This window comes from Melanotaenia boesemani, chromosome 8, assembly GCF_017639745.1.
Source record: "Melanotaenia boesemani isolate fMelBoe1 chromosome 8, fMelBoe1.pri, whole genome shotgun sequence".
NCBI lineage: Eukaryota > Metazoa > Chordata > Actinopteri > Atheriniformes > Melanotaeniidae > Melanotaenia > Melanotaenia boesemani.
In genome coordinates this window covers 14,934,240-14,959,067 of record NC_055689.1, presented here as the reverse complement: position 1 = coordinate 14,959,067, position 24,828 = coordinate 14,934,240, and the positions used below count along the sequence as shown (strand labels likewise).

At 38.0% G+C, this 24,828-nt stretch overlaps 2 protein-coding genes across 3 annotated transcripts; both read right to left on the bottom strand.

Annotated features, from left to right (window-relative positions):
- Window positions 1-1,626: 1,626 nt before the first annotated feature.
- Window positions 1,627-5,756, bottom strand: stap2a (signal transducing adaptor family member 2a). Its single transcript, XM_041991302.1, has 11 exons — window positions 5,602-5,756; window positions 4,720-4,791; window positions 4,507-4,626; window positions 4,369-4,425; window positions 4,130-4,281; window positions 3,905-4,036; window positions 3,740-3,809; window positions 2,503-2,605; window positions 2,289-2,384; window positions 2,083-2,211; window positions 1,627-2,004 (listed from the first exon to the last, which is right to left on the bottom strand). Exons 1-11 carry the CDS (start codon window positions 5,707-5,709, stop codon window positions 1,949-1,951), a joined length of 1,095 nt encoding a protein of 364 aa, XP_041847236.1. The 5' UTR covers window positions 5,710-5,756; the 3' UTR covers window positions 1,627-1,948.
- A 313-nt stretch (window positions 5,757-6,069) lies between these two features.
- Window positions 6,070-23,657, bottom strand: LOC121644750 (endophilin-A2-like). 2 transcript variants are annotated; one of them, XM_041992916.1, is made up of 9 exons: window positions 23,475-23,657; window positions 13,955-14,023; window positions 13,609-13,825; window positions 12,887-13,020; window positions 12,538-12,696; window positions 10,697-10,800; window positions 10,031-10,164; window positions 9,276-9,329; window positions 6,070-8,566 (listed from the first exon to the last, which is right to left on the bottom strand). In XM_041992916.1, the coding sequence occupies exons 1-9, from the start codon at window positions 23,517-23,519 to the stop codon at window positions 8,379-8,381; spliced, it is 1,104 nt and encodes a 367-aa protein (XP_041848850.1). In that variant the 5' UTR covers window positions 23,520-23,657; the 3' UTR covers window positions 6,070-8,378. The 2 variants fall into 2 exon arrangements, with proteins under 2 accessions (XP_041848850.1, XP_041848852.1); XM_041992918.1 differs by lacking the exon at window positions 9,276-9,329 and having other exon boundaries at window positions 23,475-23,656.
- Between the last annotated feature and the right edge of the window lie 1,171 nt (window positions 23,658-24,828).

The window sequence follows — 24,828 nt, the reverse complement described above, 5'->3', positions numbered from 1 at the left end:
AGCCAAAGATCTGTTTTGGTAAGAAATAACTTGCACAACTGTGAAGTAAACAATCTGAATTGATTTCTGGTGGTTTTGGGGCAACATGCATCCATCCAGATCATGCATTTGCAAAGAGTGTTTTAGCAAGAATTGGGGACATTGTACTTTCAAAATGGCAACAGTTTCTCAGCTTATATCACTGAAAAAAGCATTGTTGTGTAATAAAGTATGATCCTGATACTCAAGATGACCATGTATTATACAGGATGGGCTTGTAAAGCAGAAATAGGTTTTTGCCAGGTATTAAAGAAAATATTACTTTCATTATTTTAGATTGTTGTGAGTGGAGCTGTATTATCAACATGTTGAAAAGAATCTGCTTATTTTAATGGGGATAAACATTTGATTTCCAGTATAACAATCCTTGTTTTAGTGATTGCGTGATTATAGATAATTAAGCTGAAGAAAAATATTAAATTAAAAGTTCACCCGACTTTCATGTTAACCAACGATAGAAACAGCTTTGAAGTAAAATCTTTACAGAAGGGCTCCATTGTGTGTTTGCCACAGAAGAAAACCCCTCTGTTAACTATCAATTCACAATGAAGCTGGAAAGATTCATGCAAAACAATTTAATGCCCTCAATATCTATAAAACACTATTCTTTGATAGCGATCAAGGAGACACAGCACATCATGTACAAACATTCAATAAAAGTTCTTTGTAAGGAGACACTTATGAGTCAGTTGTTCACAGTTTGACACGATTGTGATGGGACAGGCTAAAAGAAAGAAATGTCAGATATGATAGTAGTAACACTAGCTGTTTAAAGCACCTTCAGAAATCACTTAATTAGGGTACAGATGTAGGATGTGGCTTAATACCGTAATTAAACCAAATGTCAGGATCACTCTGCAGCACCAAGGGGTTTAACAGATTTTTTTTAAGTACAGTTTGCTGATGAAGTTCTGTCTCAATTCCACTAGAGGGCACCTTTGATAAGTACAATTAAGTCATTTTGTAACAGACGAAATACAAATCACCTGGATCTTCCAGGCAGGTCTGAGTATTGGTGAGTAGTAGCACCACGTTATCTTACATATACAGTAGCAGAGAGGAAGGAAACACTTAAAAATATGCACTAACAGTACACTTACAGTTGCGCGGTAAATGAGCAACAGCACTGTCATTGAATGAACACATTAACAGTTGCATATCAATCACAGATGGCTCTCCGAGCAGCAGGCAGAGATTGTGCAGGTTTCAGTTTCTCATCAGCTCAGATTTTTCTTCCTTTTTTTCCGTCATGTTATAGGTAGAGGGACGGATGAGGAGAATGTCTGAGCTGAATCCAGAACTTGATGTGTTTATTTTACTTTTAAAGCATCACAAATGAAGAAACGTCGCTCTTGTGTTGATCTTGGCAGTCTGTGGTTTGTTTGTTCCAGTGTTGAAATATAAATATCAGCAGCTCACCATCCAGAAAGGGGCTCAGTCAGGAAAACATTGGGCTCAGCTGGTGGTCTGTGCTTCTCAGAAAGGTTTTGAGCTGCAAGTCATTTTCAATTCAAGTTTATGTTGACTGGGTTTTGTTGTGGCACTATAATTGTGCAGAGAAAGTTTGTAAACAACTTTATGCAAGTGGACAAAGCACAAGTGGGTCTTTACTCACACAGGACAGGCAACATTTTATGAAATTGCATGAACCAAATTGGATGAGGTAATCAGCCAGTCTTGCTCTTAGTGTCAGTTCATTCACATCAAATTAACAACTATATACTGAAACAAAACAAAAAGCAAACAAAACAAAAGATGAACAAGTTTTACTTCACTAAGAGAAAGTGGTGGTTTTGTAGTTGCTTGTCTTCCACCTAAAAGGCACAGGATGGGAACATACTGAAGCTGTTGTGAGTAAAGGTTTGGCACTGGAGATTAGGGATGTTGTGATTGAAAGTCCTTCTTAAGCTCACTCCTGACTGGCTCGCCTCTTTTCTAGCGTCATTTTTAGCTCCTCATTGAGTGCTGTGAAGACAGCAGAAACACTCTGAGTTAAAATGTCTGGAGATTCTACAAATGAAGCTTGCACATCATTTTACTTACTTTGTGTAAGAGGTGAAGGGGAGAGGATCAGTCGTCTCATCGGGTTGGTGGGCGAAGCCGGTACTGGTGAGGTCAGGATACGACGGTCCGGGGCAGGGGACCTGGACAGGGGGCTGGTGCACCATCGATCTGCACAAAAGTAAGGTAAGGGAAATGATTATTCCTGCTGTCTGTCTTTTTGTGTGTGTGGCGTATGTGAGAAAAACCTTGTTTTGGAGGCAGGGCAGGGGCCTTGGGCAGGGGGCTGGATGGGGCAGTGTGGAGGATCCTTTCTCCATTTTCATCATTAGCAGAAACATATGCTGGCAACACACAGAAATTCTACATGGTCAACATCACAGATAATTTGCAAGGCTTGCAAAAATGTCATGGAGAGATAAAAGGAAAACAAAAAAGTTGTAAATTTTTGTAATTCCTCACTGATATTTTCTTCATAAGGCTCCTCCAGTAGGAAAGGCTGCAAAGTGCCTGCTGTCTTCTCCACCAAGGCATCAATGACATCATGTAGTGTAGCACAGGGGATCTGTAAATGCACAGTATGTTAGAGGCCTAATTTTGATAGTTCAATGCATCTGAATGTTCAAATTTAAAATGTACATGCTTTACTTTCGTTCCTTTAGTTTCTTGTAGTATTTTTTGGAAAGCTGCAAAAACTGTAACAACATAGTTTAGGAATTATAAAAGATGTGTCATAGTGTGAGATGTGAGAAGGACTGAGCTAGATATTCAGTTTTAGAAAGTCAGCTACCAGTTCAGAAGTTGAAAGGCTGTCAGCAAATTCCAGAGGCAGCCCTTTAGCAATCGGCCTTTCCACACAAATACGTCACACACATACTCAAGGAAAATGTAGAAATCTTGCAACCAGGGCCTGATTGTTTGACATCTTTAGGAGCATATTGATAGGCACATACATATTTTGCTAACAATATATATAGTATAACATTTGCAAGGGCAAACTCAAATAGCAGCTTCATTTGATCTTAAAACTGTATTTTCTTTAGGAAGAGGAACTGAAAAGGAATTAATAAACCACCTGACTGGCAGAAGTCATTCTGATCAGTATACTATAGGACAATGCAATATACAGTGTAGGGACAGGAGTGTTTTCATCCATTTCTAGCAAAACTACTGACTTCAGAACGCCCTTGTCTGTCTTCCAAAGTGTATGAAAGCTTTGTAAACTGCAGCTTGACACTTTGATTGCCACAGTTAGGAAAAATACAGAAAAAAAAAACTTTTCCCAGGGCAGCTGCCTCTGCTCTCACGTCAGTGTAGACTGTTGCCTTCCTGGAACAACTCATCTCATATGTGATTTTAGGGTAGGACAACCTGAGCGAGGCCTCATTGGTGATCTTTTTCATTATGATGTAGGACACTTATGTTAATATCACTAGCCTGTCAGTTACAAATACATTTACTTTACCAAATCACTGCTCATTGTTATTACTCCACAGCTATTTTACAGTTTCTAATCATGGCATTCTCATTCTATATGGAGTGCTGTGTGTAAGTGTTGCACTATGAGAGAAAAAGTTGGATCAATTGAGTGTTGGTGAAGGAGTAAGTTTGACATTCTTTTTCAAAATTCATATGATTGGATGGTAAAAAAAATTAAATAAAATAAAAAATATATTTATATATATTAGAGTTGACTTACAGGATTTTCCACATCAATGACATAACCACCTTGGTCCCTCTGGGTGACTCTGTAATGTCTGAACACTGAGCTGGAACCAAAAAAAGAAACAGAGTATTTTAGGTGGTTGTGGCATCAGTGATTTTTGTCACTGCAGTGTGCAGATGATATCCAGCAGATGTTTACCCATTGAGGTCCTGCCGGGTAGTAACAGCCAATGAGCATCCATCTCTGCCTGGACGGAGTAACATGTTGCCACAGTCTGGGTGTCTCTCTAAAAGGACTTCAGCCTCTGTTCGGGACACCGGACGAAAACACCTGCGGATCAAATGCAAGTTATTACCGTGGTGCTGCAGACACGCTGAAAGTGTTACGCAGCATCTTCTCAATGCAGTGCAGAGGACAACTCACGGTGGGATCTCTCCCACTAGAGGAACAGAGAGAGGTGAAGGAGGAGCTCGAGCTGGGTTCCGAGTTCTCCGTCTGGACCTTTCTTTGTCCACCACCTCCTTTAGCATTTGTAGCTGCCCTGGTAGCAGTGTAAGACAGGTTGGCACATTCAGCTGTGAATAGAAAAGAGAATATTTGTGAAACAGCAAAGGCTGGTACAAAGGTCCTGGTGAATCTAGTGTACAAAATATTATATTTACATCTATAACAGAGTAAAGGAAACCTTTCCACAGCTCCCGGGATTCTAAGTTTGGTGCCTGGAAAAGACAACAACACTATAACTCTTGTAAAGATGTAATAACTTCTCTGCATTTTGTTGTATGAATTGAGTGGCATACTGTGAGTTTGGTCTCCCCATCCTTCATGCGGAGGATGAGTCTGGCTGCCTCAAGGTTTCTGTCCCGACTGCAGTCATCCTTCAGGGACACAAATCCACCGAGGTCCAGTTTTTCCACGTACTATTGTACACACAAACAAATATGTTTTGATTGTCAGCATGTGATGATGCACAAGAAAAAATAAAGCAAGCCGGTACATAAACTGAAACTTACATGAGTGTCCTTGGCATTATTGAAGAAATATAAAGAATTCCCACAAAGACAGGTCCACAGCCGCCTGGATGCCTGCCACACACAGATGAAGAAAAGACATACATAAGTTTGAGGAAAAAGGCAGATAAGCTGCTGATGTTACAACAGAGCCTCATTTGCACAGCAGTGTAATGGATAGCTTCATTTCTATCACACCGACATTTCCTGTCCCAAGAGATAGTGGGGCTCAGCTGGTGTCAATCTATGACCATGGAGCACTGCAATATTCTGCACCAGAGCCATGCTTACATTACAGTCTGAATCGCATTCAAATGAACCTAAAGAGTGATGGGTGGGCCCGAGGGAAAAAGTACCCCGGTCTGTATCATCTTACAGACAGAACCAACCAAAAGGCAAAATAATCCTTCAGCTTTATTGCCGATTCAGCTCCATATAATCGATATATTTTTGTCATATTGGGATTACACTTCAACATTCCAGCTGTAAAATGTCAAAAAGGCACCTCTAAGTCAATGTTACGCCTGATGAAAATGTTTGGCAAGCATTCCGTTCATGACATGCCCGTTATTGTTATGATGAGATAACCACTGATAACCTGTCAGACAATATTTCGACACCGCTCGGGATTCTTCGATTCATACGCTCCGTTTTGACAATTTCATAAATTGCTGCATGCTTTGCCTTTCATAGTCCTAAACGGTTCATCAAAGATATAAGATCCCCAGCAGCACCAGCGTTCAGTTTCGCCTCGCCCATTCCTGCAAAATAAGGAAGTTGACAGCTTTCTGGGAATGGTGGATCAGCCGGTGTGCTGCGCATACACACGCTCACGCTTATCAACATACACTGGTGTGACAATCGATTAGCAGCGGAGGAATCTACCTTTTCTTTCGGTCCTCGTTTCTCCAGGTACCCTTCATAGTAACAGGGCGGGAGTTGCGCCCGGGGTCCCCCCAGACCGGAGCGCTGCCTGACGGGTGCAGCCGCCATGAGTGTCGCTGGCTGGGCACCGACTGAGGACAAAGGGGGCGCTGAGTAACTCAGGGACTGACACGCCTTCCCCGATGAACCAGTGTTGTGGCAGTAATCCAACAGCTGGCTGATGCAGCCTGCTGTGTTGGTGGGGGATCATGCAGATGGGTGGCAGTCCAGATTAAAAAAGGAAAAAAATCTGACGGCTGAGGAATGAAGTCTTTAATATAGAGATGTTTACTGCGCAAATGCCAATGGATGGATTTAAATAAGACCCAGGTGTTGTATAGCCTATCTAAGAAGAGATAATCCTATGCTTCCACTATAATTTCTCAATTTCTGTTCAGCCCATACCATTAATAAAAAGTCACCAAGAGATAAATTACTTTATATTTATTGAAGAAAAGGAATTGTATCCAATCATACACAAAAATACATCCAATACACAAGATTACACTTATTAAAGAGGTAATCCACATATTGTAAAGATAATCCAGGATAACCCCACATTTAGTCTTCCCATGTCACAGTTACAACAAAGGCATCGTATCAGACAAAAGCTTTCTGAAAGAAATGCAAAAAGTTACATTTCTCAGACAATTCCCATTAAATTTTTGCATGAAATAAAGATATAAGGCTGTTAATACTTTATTGCAAAGCTGATATAAAATGTAGTGTTTAGAAAAGCTGCTGCTGCATTTAAACAACTGTCTGAGCTTTGATAGCAGCAGTCCACAAAAACTGATATTGGCTCGTTGTCCTTGAACATTATTTGTCTTCAATATTATACAAACTGCATCACAGCTCAACCTGAGCCCTCTTCCTCTATCCAGCTGAGGGCTTTTGAGTTAGTGTAATGAGGCATGTGAACCCACACCTGAACCAGTTATTACTCACTGCTGTCTGGGTCCTAAACATACACACACACAAAAAAAGACATGCATATAATATTAAGAGGTACATTCTAGCATAGCAATGAGAATATCAGTCCAAGCAGTGACTAGGAAACTGAGCCTTAAAGGCAAAATGGCTTGGGATGGGGCAGATAATGAGGAAGGGGGCAGGGGTACAGGGGCAGGTGGTGAATAAAGAGTAGTGGGGGAGGGCATAATCCACTGCTGAGTGCCCTTCCCCACTGAAAAGACCTGTCTGTTCCACTTGCAGTTAAAATAGAGATTGGAGAATTGAGTGGGGCAGGGGGCGGTCTAACAAGGGGATCATGACAAGAGGAGAAAGTTGGCATTTTAGTCTACAACACAAACTCTTGACAGTTCATAGTTTGCTTGTTATAGACTTAATTGGAACTGAAACCAGCCTTTGTGTACAGGCCCCCTTTATTATTTGTAAATGCAGTTCACAATTGCTGGGAGATATTGTTCTCCAACATGTCTGGCAAACTGATTCTGCTTGAAAACAGAGGCAGGTACAGGAATGCCAAGCACACATCGCATTAATTTCCATGCTCCAAGCCAAAGCCAGGCTTGCTCATAGAGAGAGCTAAACACAGATAGTAAATTCATGGACAAATACTTTGACAAAAGCCCCTGAAAATGTTGTGACACTGCCAGCAGCATCCACAGAGCCTGAGAAAATTGAAGAACTAAAAGTGTGTTATTGGCATTGGTGTGCAATGCTGTTCAATATTTGGCATGGGTTGAAATCATCTCTGCATATAGTGTTAAATATTCAATCTGTGCATTAGGATAAATCAAATACACCCGTGTTCCATCAGATCTTACAGCATATTGCAATTTACAAATTTAAACAGCCTTTCTTTAGTATTGGTACTTAGAGACATGATAATGGAGTACTTTCAAAAACAGTTGTAGAGGTATATGTACATCAACTCACAATGATTTTAGTGATAAATGTAATGATAGAGTTTTCATGGAACTCTGTGCACTTAGGAATTTAACCTCTTGCTAACGTTACAACAGCTGATGGCAGAAATTGCAGTTACAGAACAATTAAACAGCAGAGTCATCATCTACTGATTGGCTTCATCTGTCACTTAAAATTAAACAAGCCACTTGACATAGATTTATAACTAACAGAAATTGTGGCAGTACTGCACAACTTAAGAGCAGAGAATGAGCCCATGTTCCACTAGATGGCAGTGGAGGATAGTCTCTAACATTTACTAAAGGCAGACAGTCCCCCCTGCTGATTCTCAAGTACATTACAACAGCACTAAAGCCTGCAGGCACAGAGGTTAAAACATGGAGTGTAAAAATAAAGGGTAGTTTCAATATGAACAGGGTAAAGAACAAGATTTGCCACAATGGTTATATATTTGGATAAATAAAGTTTTACTGTTTGGATAATGTTACACATGTCTAAAGATGCCATTTGCTCTTGGTTTTGTCTTCAGTTTGGTGATAGAGGTGTAGTGTACAAAGTGCATAGGTGCAAAAATAAAGATTACAAAGACATGGCAAAAAGCACCTAAACATTATGTTATTATTGTTATGCTATTCTTATGTAATTGAGCATCCTGCTGACATGTTCTTGTGACTACAAATTCACAAAATCTTGACAGAATAATATGCCCCCTTTACCCAAATACTCCAAAGATACAAAGGATTTGGTCATTTGTTTTCCTATGTTTACATTTTCATTACATTACAGAAAATGTATTATCCCTCTTTTTCACCTTATGCTATTGTTCCACTATTGGACTCTTTGTTTTAGTGTGGCAGGGGAACCACCACATCAACATAGTTGGTCGGAAAGTATCCAGTTTTTCCACGAAGTGTTCCTTCGTACCAGTTCTCGTCGATTTGACTGACCAAAGAGATGACGTCACCCTCGTGGAAGCCCAGCTCACCATCGTTCTCTGGCTCAAAGTCATACAGGGCTTTGCAGCATGGCTCAGCTGCAGAAACAGATAAAAATACAAATATACAAGAGGGGGAAAAAAAAGAGAAACACTCCATCAATAAACAGATTTTTTATGCTCCCTTTTGTAAGGTTAGTATGCTTCTTTGAAAGGTTTTCATAAGACACAAGGTTCCACTAGCTTTATTTCCAGTGCAGGTCAGTAACACACCAACAGCCTAAGTCATTAAACCTGGAAATGTTGAATGTTATGACCCATAAGTTATCAGTGAAGCTCTGAAGCTCAAGATTAAGATGAAAGTACTGATGTTTATCATTCCAATCCTGTTATAACATTTTTATATTTACTTTATTTTAGAAAAATAAATTAACTTTGTTCTATATGATTTTCTTGAGGTTCAGAGGTCAGTAAACAGGCAGTCAGATGCATACGATTCAGCCAAACCACAACACTACAGGAACTGAAAGAGTTCATTTAAAATACCCCAGTCACTGACCAGTAATAACAATATGCTGGGGTTTGTTGAAGATTCTATACATCTGAAGCCTTAGCAATAACACTTCTGCCCCATAATGTTCTGAAATGTTAAAGTGGAATAAAATGGAGACCAACACCACTCAAAAAATCAGTAAAATTTTGATCACAAAACATGCATCCAACTCTGCCACAAATGTGTAACAGACAGGAAGAAAACACCAAAAATTTATAGTTATGTAAGTGACATCATTTTCATCTATCCACTCACACTGTCTTCTCTTGACGGAGGTTCTTTGGGGGAACGAAGCTGGATATTGTGCCGCTGGTTAATGTCGTAGAAGAGATATCTGTCAGAAGGATGCCATGTACCTGTGCACATGGCTTTTTGGGACTAGGTCTTTCCACATACACTGTTTGGTAAATATAATCCTTGCTAATATTTTACTGGATCACTTTGGCTTTGATTAATGAAATCATTCACTTTGGCATTGTCTATTAATATTCTGCAATGTTGCTAAGTTCATGCACAGTTTTCTGCAGCAAAGCATAACAATTCTAGGATCTATTGACGGAAATAACCTGATAAGAATACTCAGGTAGTCAGCTGACCTCATGACTTTTTGAGTCCAACTTTACATTCCTTTCCAACCTGAAGCCTATTTTTAATATCACCCAGCAATTAACGGTTTCTTCAACGCTATTTTTCTGATAATATTTCTTTTTTAAGTTGAAGATAAAGGTTAACTGCTACCCTTCCAGGCTTTAAGCCGCAGCAATCCTCTAGGTTTTTTTTTTTTTTTTTTTTGCTTGATGCAGACCAATGACTTGATGCTACTGAAACACAGTCAAATCTTTTCCACCATCGCTGGATGTTTAAGGAATGTTTTGGCTTAAGTGTACACACACACACACACACACACACACACACACACACACACACACACACACACACACACACACACACACACACACACACACACACACACACACAACAAGTCATCTAACATGCAAAAGTAATTTTACCAGCAGAATAAGATGAAGGGCTTGTAGCAGCAGGCAAATATCCTCCGTTGGAGTGTTCTAGCTCTCCATAAAAGGCTGCTGGTTTGGGTTTAGGTGTGAACTCGCGCCTTGGACGAGACTGAGCATCATTTACCCTGCAAAAAATGGCCCCAAAAAAAAAATGAAAAAATACGAAACATCATTGATCTCAATGAAAAACAGATAGGAGCAATTTAAACCAATTTTTTCCCTGCTCGCTCATAAAACTGTTCCCATCTAGACTGGTTTGGCTAAGTGTAAGAGCCATCTCCTTTCTATTAAAAAATACTGAACACCACAGGTTTATTACCATCTGGTGCCAAGCATAATTTAAACTGTATCCCTACACAGAGGGAAATATGCATCTTCTCCTTACACGAGGTTGGATGTCCTCCTTAGCTAAGTTGTAAAATCAGTATAAGAGATATTATACTGTGGATATTATATTGTGGATTTTCTTTAATAGCTGTGTTGTTATTTCTGGGCAAAGACATTGCTGTTGAGTTTTCCAATTTATTTTTTTAGTGTTATTTAGATGCATGGTATTATAGTAAAAAAATCTCTAAAATCCAGTAACTTACACAACAACAGTCTGACAAATAATCAATAATACACTGATTATTGTTCTAGAATCATCAAAGTGCTCACCTCTCTTTCAGTTTATCAGTAACCTCCTCCAGAATCTCTGCAGCCTGTCTGTGGTACTGCAGCAAAGAGTCCACAAAGGAAGACAGCTGACTCACCTGCTCCACCTAGATGTGCACAAAGAGGACAAATATTTTGGACTGAAACACAAACAACACCCACTCCACAGCCAAGTCTTCAGTTGCTAACTAAAATTTACTTTCAGATGCATCACATCAGAAATCACAATGGCTTCACTCAAATGGCTCCTTAGCCAAGATGAAAACAGTAAATACCAGAGTAAACAGGTTTGACAAGCTTAGTATTATGCAATCACTGTGGGAGAAAAAAAACAAGGCATGTCAGATGACACATACCAACCTTTAAGAATGTTTTGCTGGCTGAAAAACATAGTTGACAGCAACATTCAAACCCATGTCAGCTGAGATACTACAGGGAATACACTATCAAATAAACACATGAACAGGCATTCTGTATTTCGAAAAAAGTTTGACAACCATGCTTAATACTTAGGTTTTTTTTGTCCCTTAAAAAAGGAAATAGGGATGCACCGATACAACTTTTTACAAACCGAATACATATACTTAAGTTTTAGTACTTGCCGATACAGAGTACTAGTATGAGTACTAGTAAATACAGTTACGGTTAACTAGTAAGGAGTGTGGACCAGATGTGACGACTGAGTGGTAAATTGTGATGTACGAGTAATCCTGCAGTCATCCTTTAAATGTAAAGTTGGAAAACTGTCTGAATCTTCATTAACAAGGAAGATAGTTTTTTTGGTGGATTCTGTTCACTGCTGTGACAAAGCACCTACATGCCCAAAATAAGCTTCTGTCACGATAATGCCAAATTCAGATTTTTAATATGCCATAACTAATAAACTATTATAATAAATTATATTATTATAATAAACAATAAAAAATGTTAGGTTGAGGAGAAAAAAAAATGTTAAATAAAGAAAAGACTAATGACTGTTTGACAGTCGCACTGCAGGGAGCACGGTCTAGTTTGGGTGTGGCAGAGAAGATTTCCAAATGGCTTTTTGCAGAGTTTTGGAAAGAAAAGTAGGCTGTGGACCTTCAAATCCCTCGGGGAGCCCAATCAGCTGAATGTTGCAACAGCTGCTTCTCTCCTCTCCGGGTCAGTTAGCTTAGCCTTTAGCTTCCTGTTATCAGTTTGAAGCTGCGTACATAAAGTTTCTACCTCCTCCAGCCACTGGTAAACAGTGTCAGTATTTCTTATAGTGACTACAGTCTGTTGTGGTGGCTAGCAACGGTTGTTTGGACTCCGTTCAATTTGTCGGTAAGTAAAGAAGTCTTGAGCTCGGAGAGCAGGGCTGATCTGTGGTCAGCTAGGAGAGCTATAATGTCATATTTGGGCATCAGCCCCGGACTTCATCTGGTTTAGTGGTTATAAGTGGTTTATGTGGTAATGCAATTTTTTTTAGAATTTCAAAATTCTTAATTAAGTTTGACAGCAGTAGTTTTTTTCACATTGGTATCGGTTTTGTAGTATCGGAGCACTTTTATGAATACAGAGTACAATCATATCCACATGGTATTGGACCCATACCTGATACTGGTATAGGTATCTGTACTAGGTGCATCTCTAAAAAGCTGTCAAACATGTTTTCTGATATACAGTACCAATCAAATGTTTGGACATACTTACCCATTTTAATGTGTGTCCAACCTTAAGACTGGTATTGCATGTAGGACCACTCTGTGATCAGTATATTAAACAAATGACATCCTTTCTTTGCAATATCTTTAAAGTAAATACTGTTAGTTTTTATGGTAACTAATATGTGAAGAAACTCAAGACAAGACTAGAAAACTCACATCAGTTTCCAGCAGGTTATACATAGACCTCTCAGCCAGCTCCTTGGACTCGTGGAACTTCTCCAATGCCTGCCTGAGCTCCTCGTCTGGGATTTTACCTTGACGTTTCTTCTTATAGTCATAATCAAGACGGCGACCTTCCAGTTTCTTCAGGTGGAACTGGGGATTGAAAGACAAATAGGAGGGCAGAATACGCATCAACAAATTAACAAGTTATTTTCACCTCTTTATTTGTAGAAATGGTCGTTGCTGTAAGTGTGACACGTTATATGTATGCCTCTAAACTGCAGAGCTCATTGGTCAGTGCAGAGCTTGAATGTGCAGAAGCATATTATCTCTTTGATTATACCTGAATGTCTTTGATGTCCTTCTCAGCAACTGCCTGCAGTGGGTCAATGACATTCTGCTTTACATCGATATCCAGAGAGTCCTTGACCTCAGCCATCCTCTTCATTGCTTCTCCAACATCTACTAGAGCCCCACCTGAAGAGCACACACACAAATGGCATCAATGAAAGTTTGGTTTTGCAAATACAAAGTTGTCAAACAAAATTTTTGTAGATAAACATGTGCCTTGATTTCCCTTGCTGTATATACACAGAATGATCACTCAGAGAAAATGAGCTGACGCAAGAAGATCACAGATGGAAGTGCAGTAGCCTCTCAGCACTTGCTGGGTTTTTCTGACAATTATTTTGTCAGAGAGCAGAAAAAGTGTGTCCCAAATAGCTGCTAGATTTGATAGTACAATGCAAAGAATTCATGGCTAAGACATCAGCTCACCAGCTTTGTTCATGTACACAGAGGGAAAGGTGAGTTCAAAGAGAAATACACACACTGGCAAAACTTTACAGACAAAACTGTTTTTTTAAAGCTTTAGCCTATTTTGGCTCAAAATATATTGTGTTACTATTTTTGCTATGTATAAAATAAAAATGGATGAAAATTAAAAGTGTTTTATCCTGCTTTGCCTCAATTTCAGAGTATTTATATTAATTACAGATGCACTGCCCATAAAGATTTCCAGTTCAGGTAACTTTTTAATCCTGTATCCCGTCCTCCAACCCTTACCAAAGTTTGTGTCCTCGCCCATGTCCCGTCCATATTTAGTCATACACTCCCCCAGCAGGCCCTCAGGTTGAGGGTATCCTGGACTGTTCAGCTGCCCACGGATTTTGGACACAGTGTTGAGCATTGAAAGCTTAGCTCTTGTCGCTGGGTTGGGCTGGAGGTACTCTGATGTTTTACTGATGACCTCCACTACTGCTTTGCTGGTAACATCTGCTTTCTGTAGAACATGACAAGAGACAAGCGTTGACAGCCACCAAGAATATGAGACAAAAAAAAACTTTGGGAGGTCAATTTCCATATTACACATAAACAAATCTCTCTATCTGTATATATTTAAAAAATATACCCTTTCAAGGTCCTTGAAGTCTTCATCCAGTTTGGTTCCCTCTGCACCTCCAACTTTCTCACTCACCAGCTGTGATCATCAAGAAAACAGAAATGCATTTGACTGAAATTGCTTAATGGTCCTCTTAACAGATGATTACTTAGAAGCAATAAACAGTAGAAGTGGGAAACTGAACCTAAGGTTTGCTAAGATAAAGGGAAAGCAAAAGCTTTCACCTTCTAAAATAAAGCTGACAACACCAAAAATCAAGAAAAGAACTGCCTAGGTCTGGATTTAAAATTATAACGTTCAGAATGACAAGCACTTGGTGGAATTGGTAACACAAGAGTGTGTCTGGCTGCAAAAGCCATATATCAACCTGTAAAATCTGCCAGTGGCAGGTTATTAGATACTGGCTTTTGAAAGTAATTAAATTTTTACACATGCCAAAATTGCGGCACTTTTTCTGTCTTTTATAACCTGTAGGAAAAAAAAGCACGTTACTACATGAGGAAATACACATACGTAAGCCGGGTGGGTAGGCCTGTCACGATAACAAATTTAGCTGTACGATAAATTTTCTCAGAAATTATCGCGATAAACGATAATATTGCGCAAAGCGCTAATGTGTCATTTTGAGACCATTCTCAACTAATATAATGACATATGCCATAATAATGCAAGTACCCCTTTTGTAAAGGTCAATAAACTAAATAAATAAAAGCGCCTTTTTCACATACGCCGGGACACCGGCCCAAAAGTAATGCGACCCACTGGGAATCCTCCCAAACCTCTCCATTAGCCGGCATTGCTCTTAATGTGTATTTTGTCAAATACGCTAGTATATAGGCTGACTCTATTTGCGTAATGTGCCTGCGGATTACAGGGGTTATTACGGTAGACCAGGAAGTGGGGGCTTTGTACTGACGTCGTAAGCTAGAATGTGTGTGTTCTGCTTACATGTGGGGAGCAGCGAAATGATAAAAGAGGAGGTGCTTGCATCTATTATTTCTCCATTCGACTTATTTACATATTTTAGCATGAGAATCGGAGGTTTAGCGCGAGAGCGTGAGAAGCCACTTAAATGCGCAAGTCTCACGGCCATTGCGTGTTGGCAGCCCTGCAAAACAAATGCGGCTTACCGGCTCGTGCTGCAACATGCTGCAGTCAAGTATGACACCAGAGAGATCACTCCGCAAGAAACCAGAGCGTTTAGTCGAAATACTCCATAGTGAAACCTATTGTCATACACAGTTTATGGTAAAGGGGGGACTAATAAAAATTATCGCGGCCGGCAAACTTATCGTGCTCTTATTTTCTTATCGTTCAATTAATTGACTTATTGCTTATCGCGACAGGCCTACGGGTGGGCCAGCTGCAGTCAGCAGGTGAAGAGAAGATAATTTAGCGTATGAAAGTGTTTAGAAAAACATAGTAAAACTACAGAAAGTGCAGACCTCCACCAAGCCATTGAAATTATTTTTGAGTTAGAAGTTATTTTCCAGATCACCCCCAAAAACTAATGACTTGTTCCTTATTCCATTTCTGAAATTTCATGAAAATTTAATAAGAATCTGTCCACAACTTTTTGAATTCAGATGCTAACATACAGACAGACGCGATAACAACACTGAATACATGACCTACGCTTTGGTGGAGGTATAATTACGGACAGAGAAGAGGTCTGAGAAGAGGTCTCTGTAAGTGTGTGTGTGTGTGTGTGTATATATATATATATATATATATGAAGTTTTTAGAAGTTGCACAGATATGCCTACATTTTCTGGTCAATGTATCATTAAATGGTACCATTTTGCAGTCACTCAAACTCTCTGGCCGCACACATTCAACTTAACACACAATGGACATGAGATGATGGCCACAGTATGTCGATCATGAGAAAAGTTCTCACAAGTCTCCGGAATCATAGTCCCATAAAATAATGCAGCATACTGATCTATTGTTAGTTACACATTAAAAATTGACCCATCTGCCTCTCTGGAACCCAGCAAATGGTCTATCCTCACCAACATTTTCTTCCTCCTGTGATGAAGGAGATCAGTCTGCTTCAATTCATTTTAAACTAGCATATGTGGCTAAATCTGAGCACAGTAAGGTTTTCTACTGTGGCTGGAGGCTTAGCCTGATACAAGACATTAATGCTGTCAGATTGCGGTGGCGGCGCGATATAGAAAGGAATGGAGAGAAGGGGATCTTCTGGAAACAAAGACACAGAGTTGCTAAGCTCAAAGTAAGCTAACCCCGAGTTTCTTTTTCAACTCAGTTAGTTGAACCTCCTTTCTGGAACAGGTCCCAGAAGCTCTTTTCAGTGGTTTTGTTAATCTATTGGCCACATTAACGTTAATCTCCCGAATGTCATTCACACAAGCCCTCAAGAGTAAAAGAGGGTGACAGTATGGCATGATATTTGCAATTCACGCAAAACTGAACAGAAAATTAAGTGCAGTAGGATACATGAGTATTTATAGACATTGTTTGTTTTCATAACAACTCACATTAATGTGCCAGCCAAGCCTGTACTAGTAGTGTAAAACATAAAGGCAGGTAATGGAATTAGTTTAAAATATTATCATTGTATATGTATAATTTTATGCAATTGGAGATGTTTTAAAAAACAATGACCAATGTATTAGGGGGCTTTTCTTTCCTTCGTCTGGGTGTGGGGTTGGATAACAGAATATGTTTGGACAGTTCAGGTATTTTTTTTCTTTGTCGCCATCTGTCAGTTTCCTCTGAGCCACTGATAATATCCCAGGTAAACTCATTGCTACTGAGCACATCTGTCCATTAGTGTGTTTTCAGCAGTTCAGACTTCGTAAAGTTGCAGATGAAAATGGCTGCCATCAAATTCAAGATAAGGTAATACTTGTTTAAGTAAAATGTCTCACTTTCTGCATTTGATGTTTTCTATATTCTATTGTGAATAAAATATTAAGTTTGAGATCTGCAAACACCTTCTGTTTTTTAAGTTTTTTTTATAATAAGAGTTAATTATTATTATTATTATTATTATTATTATTAGGTAACGATAGAGTCCATGCAGATGTAAGGTTAGTAAAACAACTAAAGACAATGATCTAATAGGACCCTTCGAGTGGGTCTAAAATGATAGCAATGAGTATTAAAAATTCACTGATAAACAGGATGAACAATTAAATAATTGTAAAGATCCCTCAATATGGTCACTTTTCTATAAAAGATTATGTCTGAGCAGATCAGTACAACTTTTGCATGGAATGAAAACAAGTTACATCACATCTGCGTGTTGCTGCTTGTGTTGCTTTATTTTGGCTCTGTGTGAGTTGCAGAAGAGGCGTGTCTGAGTAGAACACTACAGCAGAGGAAGGGTTATTCCCTCCAAACAAATAGATTAAGTCAGTCTTGACAGATCTTTTGTTTTTTTGGTTATAGATGAAGAAAAAGACCAAGGTGTCATTGTGGAGGATGATTATTCTACTAAAGGATAGCTGGAAGTCAAAGCTAGCTAGCTGTTTTCCTGTGTTTTTAAATTCTCTACTCAGATTCAAAAGAAATGTTCACAACATTTCATAATGTAGTTTCCAGAAAGAAGCCTCCCAAGTCCGGGTAGAGGTCCTGTAGCCTTTCCATCGGTTTTCTCTGAGAGAAATCCACAGTTAATATCGAGGATTTATTTATTATTTACACAGCACAGGGGACGTAGTTGGAATGGGACTTCTTTATTACTGTACTTTGCTGTTAAACTATTATTATGTGTTCGGTGGCTTTGGTTTGTCTGTCTGTGAGTCTGTTAGCAATGTAACTGAAAAAGTTATGGATGGATTTTGACAAAATTTTCAGGAAATCTCAGGAATGGAATAAGGAACAACTGATTAGATTTTTGGGGTGATCCAGACCACCTTCTTGATCCAAAAAAATGAAAACATAGAAGTAAATAAAACTTACAGACTTATAAGTTCATGTTCATGTCATTTTATACATTTGTAGTGTTGGGAAATTAATTTACACAGAATAATCAAAATAACCGTAAAATCATGATCTTTTTTTCAACAATAATCGTGGCAAGAAAATCTATAATCATAACATCCCTAGTGTTTTCTTTACATTTTACTCCAAGTATGAGTGAGTAGTACTGATAAGAATATCAGTATACTCAAGGTTATCTATAAAATTCTGTCACCGCCCAGCTCTACTCAGTGTTGCTGAACAGCAACACTGAGTAGACTACCTCAATCTTTACAGACAATAATGAGAGTCCCTCAATCAGAAGCACACAAGTAATTATTGTCCTGTGTTTTATGCTTTATAATTACTTGAATTAAAACTGTATTATTTTTATTTTCATTAAAACCTTATTGTCCTACAAATTCTAACATTATTCTACCACCGTTTTGCTTTACTCTTAACATTTTTTCTGAGAAGTGTTATTTTTTCTTTTCTATCATGGAAGGAATCTCTTAAATTCTGCTAGCTAAACTCCTTTGTGCTTAAAACCTCAATTCCATAAGCTTTTTTTTTTTTTTTTTACTTTTTCCATTAGTTCAGCACACATAACAGTCTGATACACAACAACCCCATCCATGGATAATTTGACTCAACACAGATGCTAGTTTAATCTCTCTTTCACTTTTCTTGCTGGCAGTCCAACTAGACTTGCTGTGTGTGTGACTACACAGCTCAATAAATCCTTTTAGCTTATGTATTGCACTGACTTGGCCGGGTTCTGCAGTATGGAACATGATGTGACTTTAACCACCGAAAACTAAGTTACAGCTGCAATCAAAGAATGTCTTAGCTTTCGATACACAACCATCTTTTGTGTGTTTATGGAGCATGTGAACTCTTGGATGTAACAATACTCTGACAGCAGTAACTTCAGACAAGACACTCCAATCAGGCTGATATTCCTGCCATAAACAGCATTCCAGAGAATTTTTGCTGGGGTCAGATTTGGGCTCTGAATACTGACTTTTACTCCAAACGAGTCTTCCTTCACACAATTCTTTCTGGGAATGATCGTTTACCAGGGAAGTTGTCATGTTACACATTAAAACTCAATACTAATACCAAAGAAGGTATTTTATGCAGTTTTTGATACTGTGGTGGAAATATGTGACAAATTAAAAAACTGCTAACTGAAAAACTCTGAGCATCAGCACAAACAGAACACTCCTTAAATCAGTTTTGACTTAAGTAACCTGGTTAACATGTCCCTGTCACTCACAATGAGCAGCACATATACTATATTTGAGAGTCAGATAAACTTGGCAGCTCCTCCTTTCTAATGTCATAGGGTGTTCTAAATTTCAGTACCACTTCAGTTTCTTTTGGACATTGATTCATTTATTCCTTCAGCATGCTGCAGACAGACCTGTCAGCTTACCAGTGCAATTTTTTCTGTGTCATGCTGTGGCTGCACTTTAGGAGTGTCTTGTGTTTCAAATTAACGATTTAATTAGTATCCCCAAAAATTTTGGACCACCGGAATAGTAGTTGCCTACATACACATTAGCTTCTATCTTTGCAATATATTTACAGCATTAACTGTGTGATCGTTTATTGTCAGAAAGGTTTATTTGCCTGCTTATTTTGCATCTTATCCTCATCATTACTTAATGGCGGTTGGGTCACAGGTCTGAATGCTTATTTCTTTTTCTTCTTAAAACTAAAAGCATACTTTAAGGTCATAAGCGAAGCTGGAGTGACAGTCGGTTCTCTACGATCCTGATAAAGGTAGAAGATAGCTTGCAACGTTAAAACAGCATCACACCCAGCATTGTTATGATTGAGACAGGGTCGCATGGGGCTGTGCTCCAAATGATCACAAAACAACAGCAATACAGACAATAAACTAGAATTATTAAAATAATTATGCCATATTAGGTTCAGCTATTTTGTCATGACATGCACTTCTGCTGCTTCTGAGGCACATCCGGGCAAATAGAAGTAGGTCTTCCACCACTGCTACTCACTGGTGCCCACTTAGTGACTCTGTTGCAATATTTAACGAGTACCCTTCATGCAACTCTCTTTCACAAAAGGGACTAGTGATAGATCTAGCAACTTGTTCAAGTGTTACTGGAGACTGAAGCGAAAACTTTTATTGTACTTACTCTTCTAAATGACAAGCAATGCTGCCACAGGCTCCTCCGCCATCCCAAAGCAATCACAGGAGGCCCGGTGTAGTGGTGAAATAAGCACCCCTGCTGTGAAAAGCAACATATTTTTTCCACAGCAGGGATGCATATTTTGACACAACACCTGTCCTCCTGCCTCAGCCCCTTCCAGCTACAGAGCAGATGTTCACGTGTGCTCCTAACCCAGACTGAAAATGAGCGAAGCTACCGCTGGCTGATCTGTCCTGGCTTACAGGCAGATATTAATAATGTCTATGTAGACACAAAAATGTAAAATGTAAAAATGTTTTATTACATATTGATTATTATGTATAAAATGTAAATAAACACAGCAGGGGCATTGCTGGCTTGTGTTATGTCCTGCCTCAGTGCAATGAGTAATTGTATTAAATAATTGTGATATAAATATTGGCCAAAAATAATCAAAATTATGATTTTTTTTTCCCACAATTGAGCAGCCTTAAGGTTGCATGAACTTTCAGGTCACATAAGGCAATAGCAAGCTGGCAGATTCTCACTCCCTCCTGTTGTTTAATAAGATACATGAATATTATGAGAAAAACAATAGAATAGTGTGTTAATAGAACAGAGATGACAGAAATTGATAATTGTTAAATGTCTATCAGCTTTAAGTTCTGAGAGGAAGATAAAGTTGCTATGGTGAAAGTTCTGAAAGATCATTAAAACTTTGGGTATTTGGGTAAATATTACTTTATAATTAAAATTAGCCAAAGTAAAGAATATAACAGGCTGCTAACTCTCCTCTTTCCATTTATCCACACAAATCAATTAATACAATTGTAAAAATATGATTATGCTTCTTTGAAAATGGCAGTCACAACAAAATGTGGCACTGAATTATATTTTCTTTTATAATAGATGACCTTGTGTATTATAAAGCAGTTGAACTCCTTTCCTTAGTATTTAGAGATTTCGAACAGCTTTTAGCATGGCACACACTTGATCCTTTCAGATCATTTTGCTAAGTTTGGAGGATAACAAAGCTAACTAGACTATTTGACCATATCCTTTGTCTCAAACTGCTTCTTTCGACTGTAACACCATCACTCATATTGACATGGTTTTGCTACACCGAACACTTTAATGCCTTACCATACACATCTGTGTGACATTTCTGTTTCTGGTGTAAGAAATGTGAAGATGCTCTAATTTTTATGGAGTCTGTAGGGAAGTTAGGTGTGTTCTTATTTGCAAGATTATAGCACAAAATGAGTAAGCTTGTTGAATTACCTTTACATTGTATGAGCAAAGATATTTCTTACAGGCACAGATTATTCCTGTAAAGTGAAAACTGGTTTCTGTAAAAAGCATAATTTTTTTTTACATAAGTAGAAGTATTTAAACTACATGTTCAGCTTCCCCCAGTCTCAAATATCAGTTCTGCTTTAGCATTAAACATTGTACCATTAGTGTCAACAAATCGTTGATTATTTTGGCAACATCTGAAAAAAAGTCATTGCAATTGTCACAAAATGTAATTTAAGTGACCTAACAGTTTTTCAGGTAAATCTCGCTGACACACAGAGTACACCCCATAACAATCCCACCATTAGTTTTTTCATTGCAATAAAGCCTGGGGATGCGGTTAAATAAAAGATTCATCTATAACTTCTTAATACATAACATATGGTTACTGACATTTTTTCTCTCCAACTTAAACAATAAAATTTTAAGTAAAATTTGGAAGAAAGTTGGATATTGAAAGGTTTACATCATACAAACATTTGTGTTTAATCATTATTCAAATTATGTAAGTTTTTAAAGTAGAATAACAGGACCCTGTTAGGCAACTCCCGCACCACTAACTATTCACCTCCAAGCCATGTTTGCCTCCTTCAAAATTAGAACGACAAGTTCATAACATTCTTATGCAAGACGTGCCCAGAGACAGCCAAATATGTAGCTCATGTCAAATATGTTTGCAGATGTGCAGTACATCTCTATATTAGGTACAACAGAATCAACAGTTAGTATCATGGTTATATGGTCTTAGCAATCAACCTGTACAGCTAACGTTCTGCAAGAACTAATATGAAGTATGTGGCCTGATACAAATTAAAATACAAATTAAAAAATTAAATATCTTTTAATAGTAGATATTTGCTAGAATTCTGTTACCCATAGTAGAATACACACCTACTAAGCCTGAAGCCTTAACATCACTTGCATGTGTACGCAAAGCTGTTGCTCATCAAAACTGGCCACCAGTTTTACAGGTCACAACTTGTTGAGCCTCATATTTGTAATGACTGATCAAACATTTGACAGCCTCAAGACCTTTCAGTTTAATTCAATTCCTAATAGTTGATTTGTATTAAAATTCATAAATACAAGATCCTCTTTGTTCAGTAAATCCACACCCAGTCATTTGGTGACTAAACACAATGTTCCTTTTGAATATTGTGCATGCTAATGTACTGTATGTTGTTGTGTTGACCTGCCAAGATGAAACTTAGCTAATTTGCTAACTCTAGCACATTTACATTTTAAGTTCAAATTGAAGTGTCGATTAATGTGAATTGTCCCTTTTAAATAAACTGAATAAAAACAAATAAATAAATGAAAATAAATGATCTAATACTTTAGATCTGCCTTGAGCTTGCTGTAAATTTTGCTTCAAGTTTGCATACAAGCAATGCCAACCTCAAAAATGAGATGTCTGACCATGGAAACTATATTATTTTGACCCTTGTAAAAATATGTGAGATCATAAGATTGATATTTCGCATGGGTCTTGAACTGAACTGTGGTTTTATTATGAAAAGATCTATTTGTCTTTAATTAACTAAGTCAATTTTAATGTTTATTTTTACAAGATATAACTAAACAACGCGTCTGGAGTGAAACTAACACCTTCCTGTACGTACAAAACTTACATTAAACCCTTTATATGTCTGATGCAATATGAACCTTGAACATGCAGTGTTAATTGAGTACATTGATGCTAATTTAATGAAAATTAAGCTGTACAAGATTACGTAGAAATATAAAACTTGACTGTATACTTGCGAATTGTAACTTTCCAAACGCTGACGACTATGAGGGGAAGGTACATAGGTGCTTACACACAGCTAAGGGTTCAGAAACAATATTGCGCTGCTAATGCAAATTTGAGATTAGCATACACTAATTTAGATGATTACATTGACATCACCCGCGAGCGACAATACATTTCACAGTTGTTAAAGTTGTAAATGACAGAACAGATTATTAATATGTACTAAGTTAAAGCGTCTAACAAAATTAAAAAGGCTGTGATTGTTGTTTACGTTTTCCACTTAACCTGCTAGCTCGAAGCTAGAGAAATAAAAGCAACGCGAATGCTAACAAGCTATCTGAGCAAAAGGCTAATATTTAAGAAACCAAAAAAGTCGCGCACTTACCTGACTTGCTTTATAAAACTGCTTCTTAAATCCTGCAACCGACATCTTCCTCCGTTTGTGGTTTAACTTGGTCCTCCAAAGATTGTAATAAAAAGCTCCTGGGAATTCACAACACAGAACAGCCAAGAAACACGTCTCGAAACTTTGCACCGTTGACGGGAAACTTACTAGGCAACCACAATTTCCTGGCTTCAAGTAGGAGGAGGATCCATCCTGTTGGTTTAAAGGCGAGCCTGAAGTTAGCTTTCGATTCGTCAAATGGGAATTTGGAGCAATCTAGACCATATTAGACAGCGCTTGATAAAAAAAAAAAAAAAAAAAAGAAAACTACAGCGCTTAGACACTTTAAACCTGGACTTGAATATCCTGAACAACATCTAGATTCATTACAATACAGTTTCTGATTTGTGAAACCTTTTTCTATTTGTGAAAATGAAAATGAGGCTCATTTTATGACGATTATGCCATCTTGACTCCCTTAGACCAGATCCTGTGAAAAACTACAGCACTTAGACACTTCAAACCTGGACTGAAATATCCTAAACAACATCCAAATTAATTAAAATACAGTTTCTGATTTGTGAAACTGTTATTCTATTTGTGAAAATGCAAATAATGCTAATTAAAAAGAAAACACTAAAACACTTATGGTATACAACAATAGTGATGTATAACAAATAAATACATACTTATGCCTTTTCCTTTTCAAACAGGAAAATTAAATGTAATCATGTAAATTGTATGAATGTTGAAACATGTTTGAAATAAACCACCCAATAGCCGACATTATTAACTCTCATTTTTCTACTTATTGTGCTGTGTGAAGCAGTAGGTACATGACACAACTGAAGTTTTCCATCTCTAGCAGCACAAAGATGACTACGTGACCCAGATTTTATTTCATGAAAAAATATTTTAAAATAATAAGAAAACCACGTGAAGGATGATGATATTATCCTGTTGAAGACAATCTTGTCGTCTGCCCCCTAATAGATGACAGGAAGCAGAAAAACACACTGTAATAATTTTGACATATCACATAGTTAGAAATGGTAAATATCCCCCAAAGAAATTTGTTAATTTTTTGTTGCATTTTGTTAAAGGACCAAATAAAGGCCTCATATTACCATTCTATATTACTATACTAAATTACTATTCTTAACATTTTTTCACAGGTCGTACCTTAAAGGGTTAACACATCGTTTATGTTTTATTTCCGTTGCTGTTGTTAAGCTTCACCGAAGCCAGAGGACCATTATAAAAAAAAACTAGGCTAAAAAGCATACAGGCCTGTGTTGAGTCTGCAGAGTTTAAAGAAGAAAAATGTCACTCAGAGGCTACAGATTCTGGGTCA

Bases quoted from the DNA above. Each gene is read 5' to 3' on its own strand.
- LOC121644750 (XM_041992916.1), bottom strand. From the start codon at position 23,519: ATGTCGGTTGCAGGATTTAAGAAGCAGTTTTATAAAGCAAGTCAG. The intron at 13,826-13,954 runs GTATATTTTTTA...CATGTTCTACAG, and splicing joins ACTTCAAGGACCTTGAAAGG to AAAGCAGATGTTACCAGCAA. The intron at 13,021-13,608 runs GTAAGGGTTGGA...TGTGCTCTTCAG, and splicing joins GGGCGAGGACACAAACTTTG to GTGGGGCTCTAGTAGATGTT.
- stap2a (XM_041991302.1), bottom strand. From the start codon at position 5,709: ATGGCGGCTGCACCCGTCAGGCAGCGCTCCGGTCTGGGGGGACCCCGG. The intron at 2,385-2,502 runs GTGAGGAATTAC...GTGTGTTGCCAG, and splicing joins GCCTTATGAAGAAAATATCA to CATATGTTTCTGCTAATGAT. The intron at 2,212-2,288 runs GTTTTTCTCACA...ACTTTTGTGCAG, and splicing joins TGCCCTGCCTCCAAAACAAG to ATCGATGGTGCACCAGCCCC.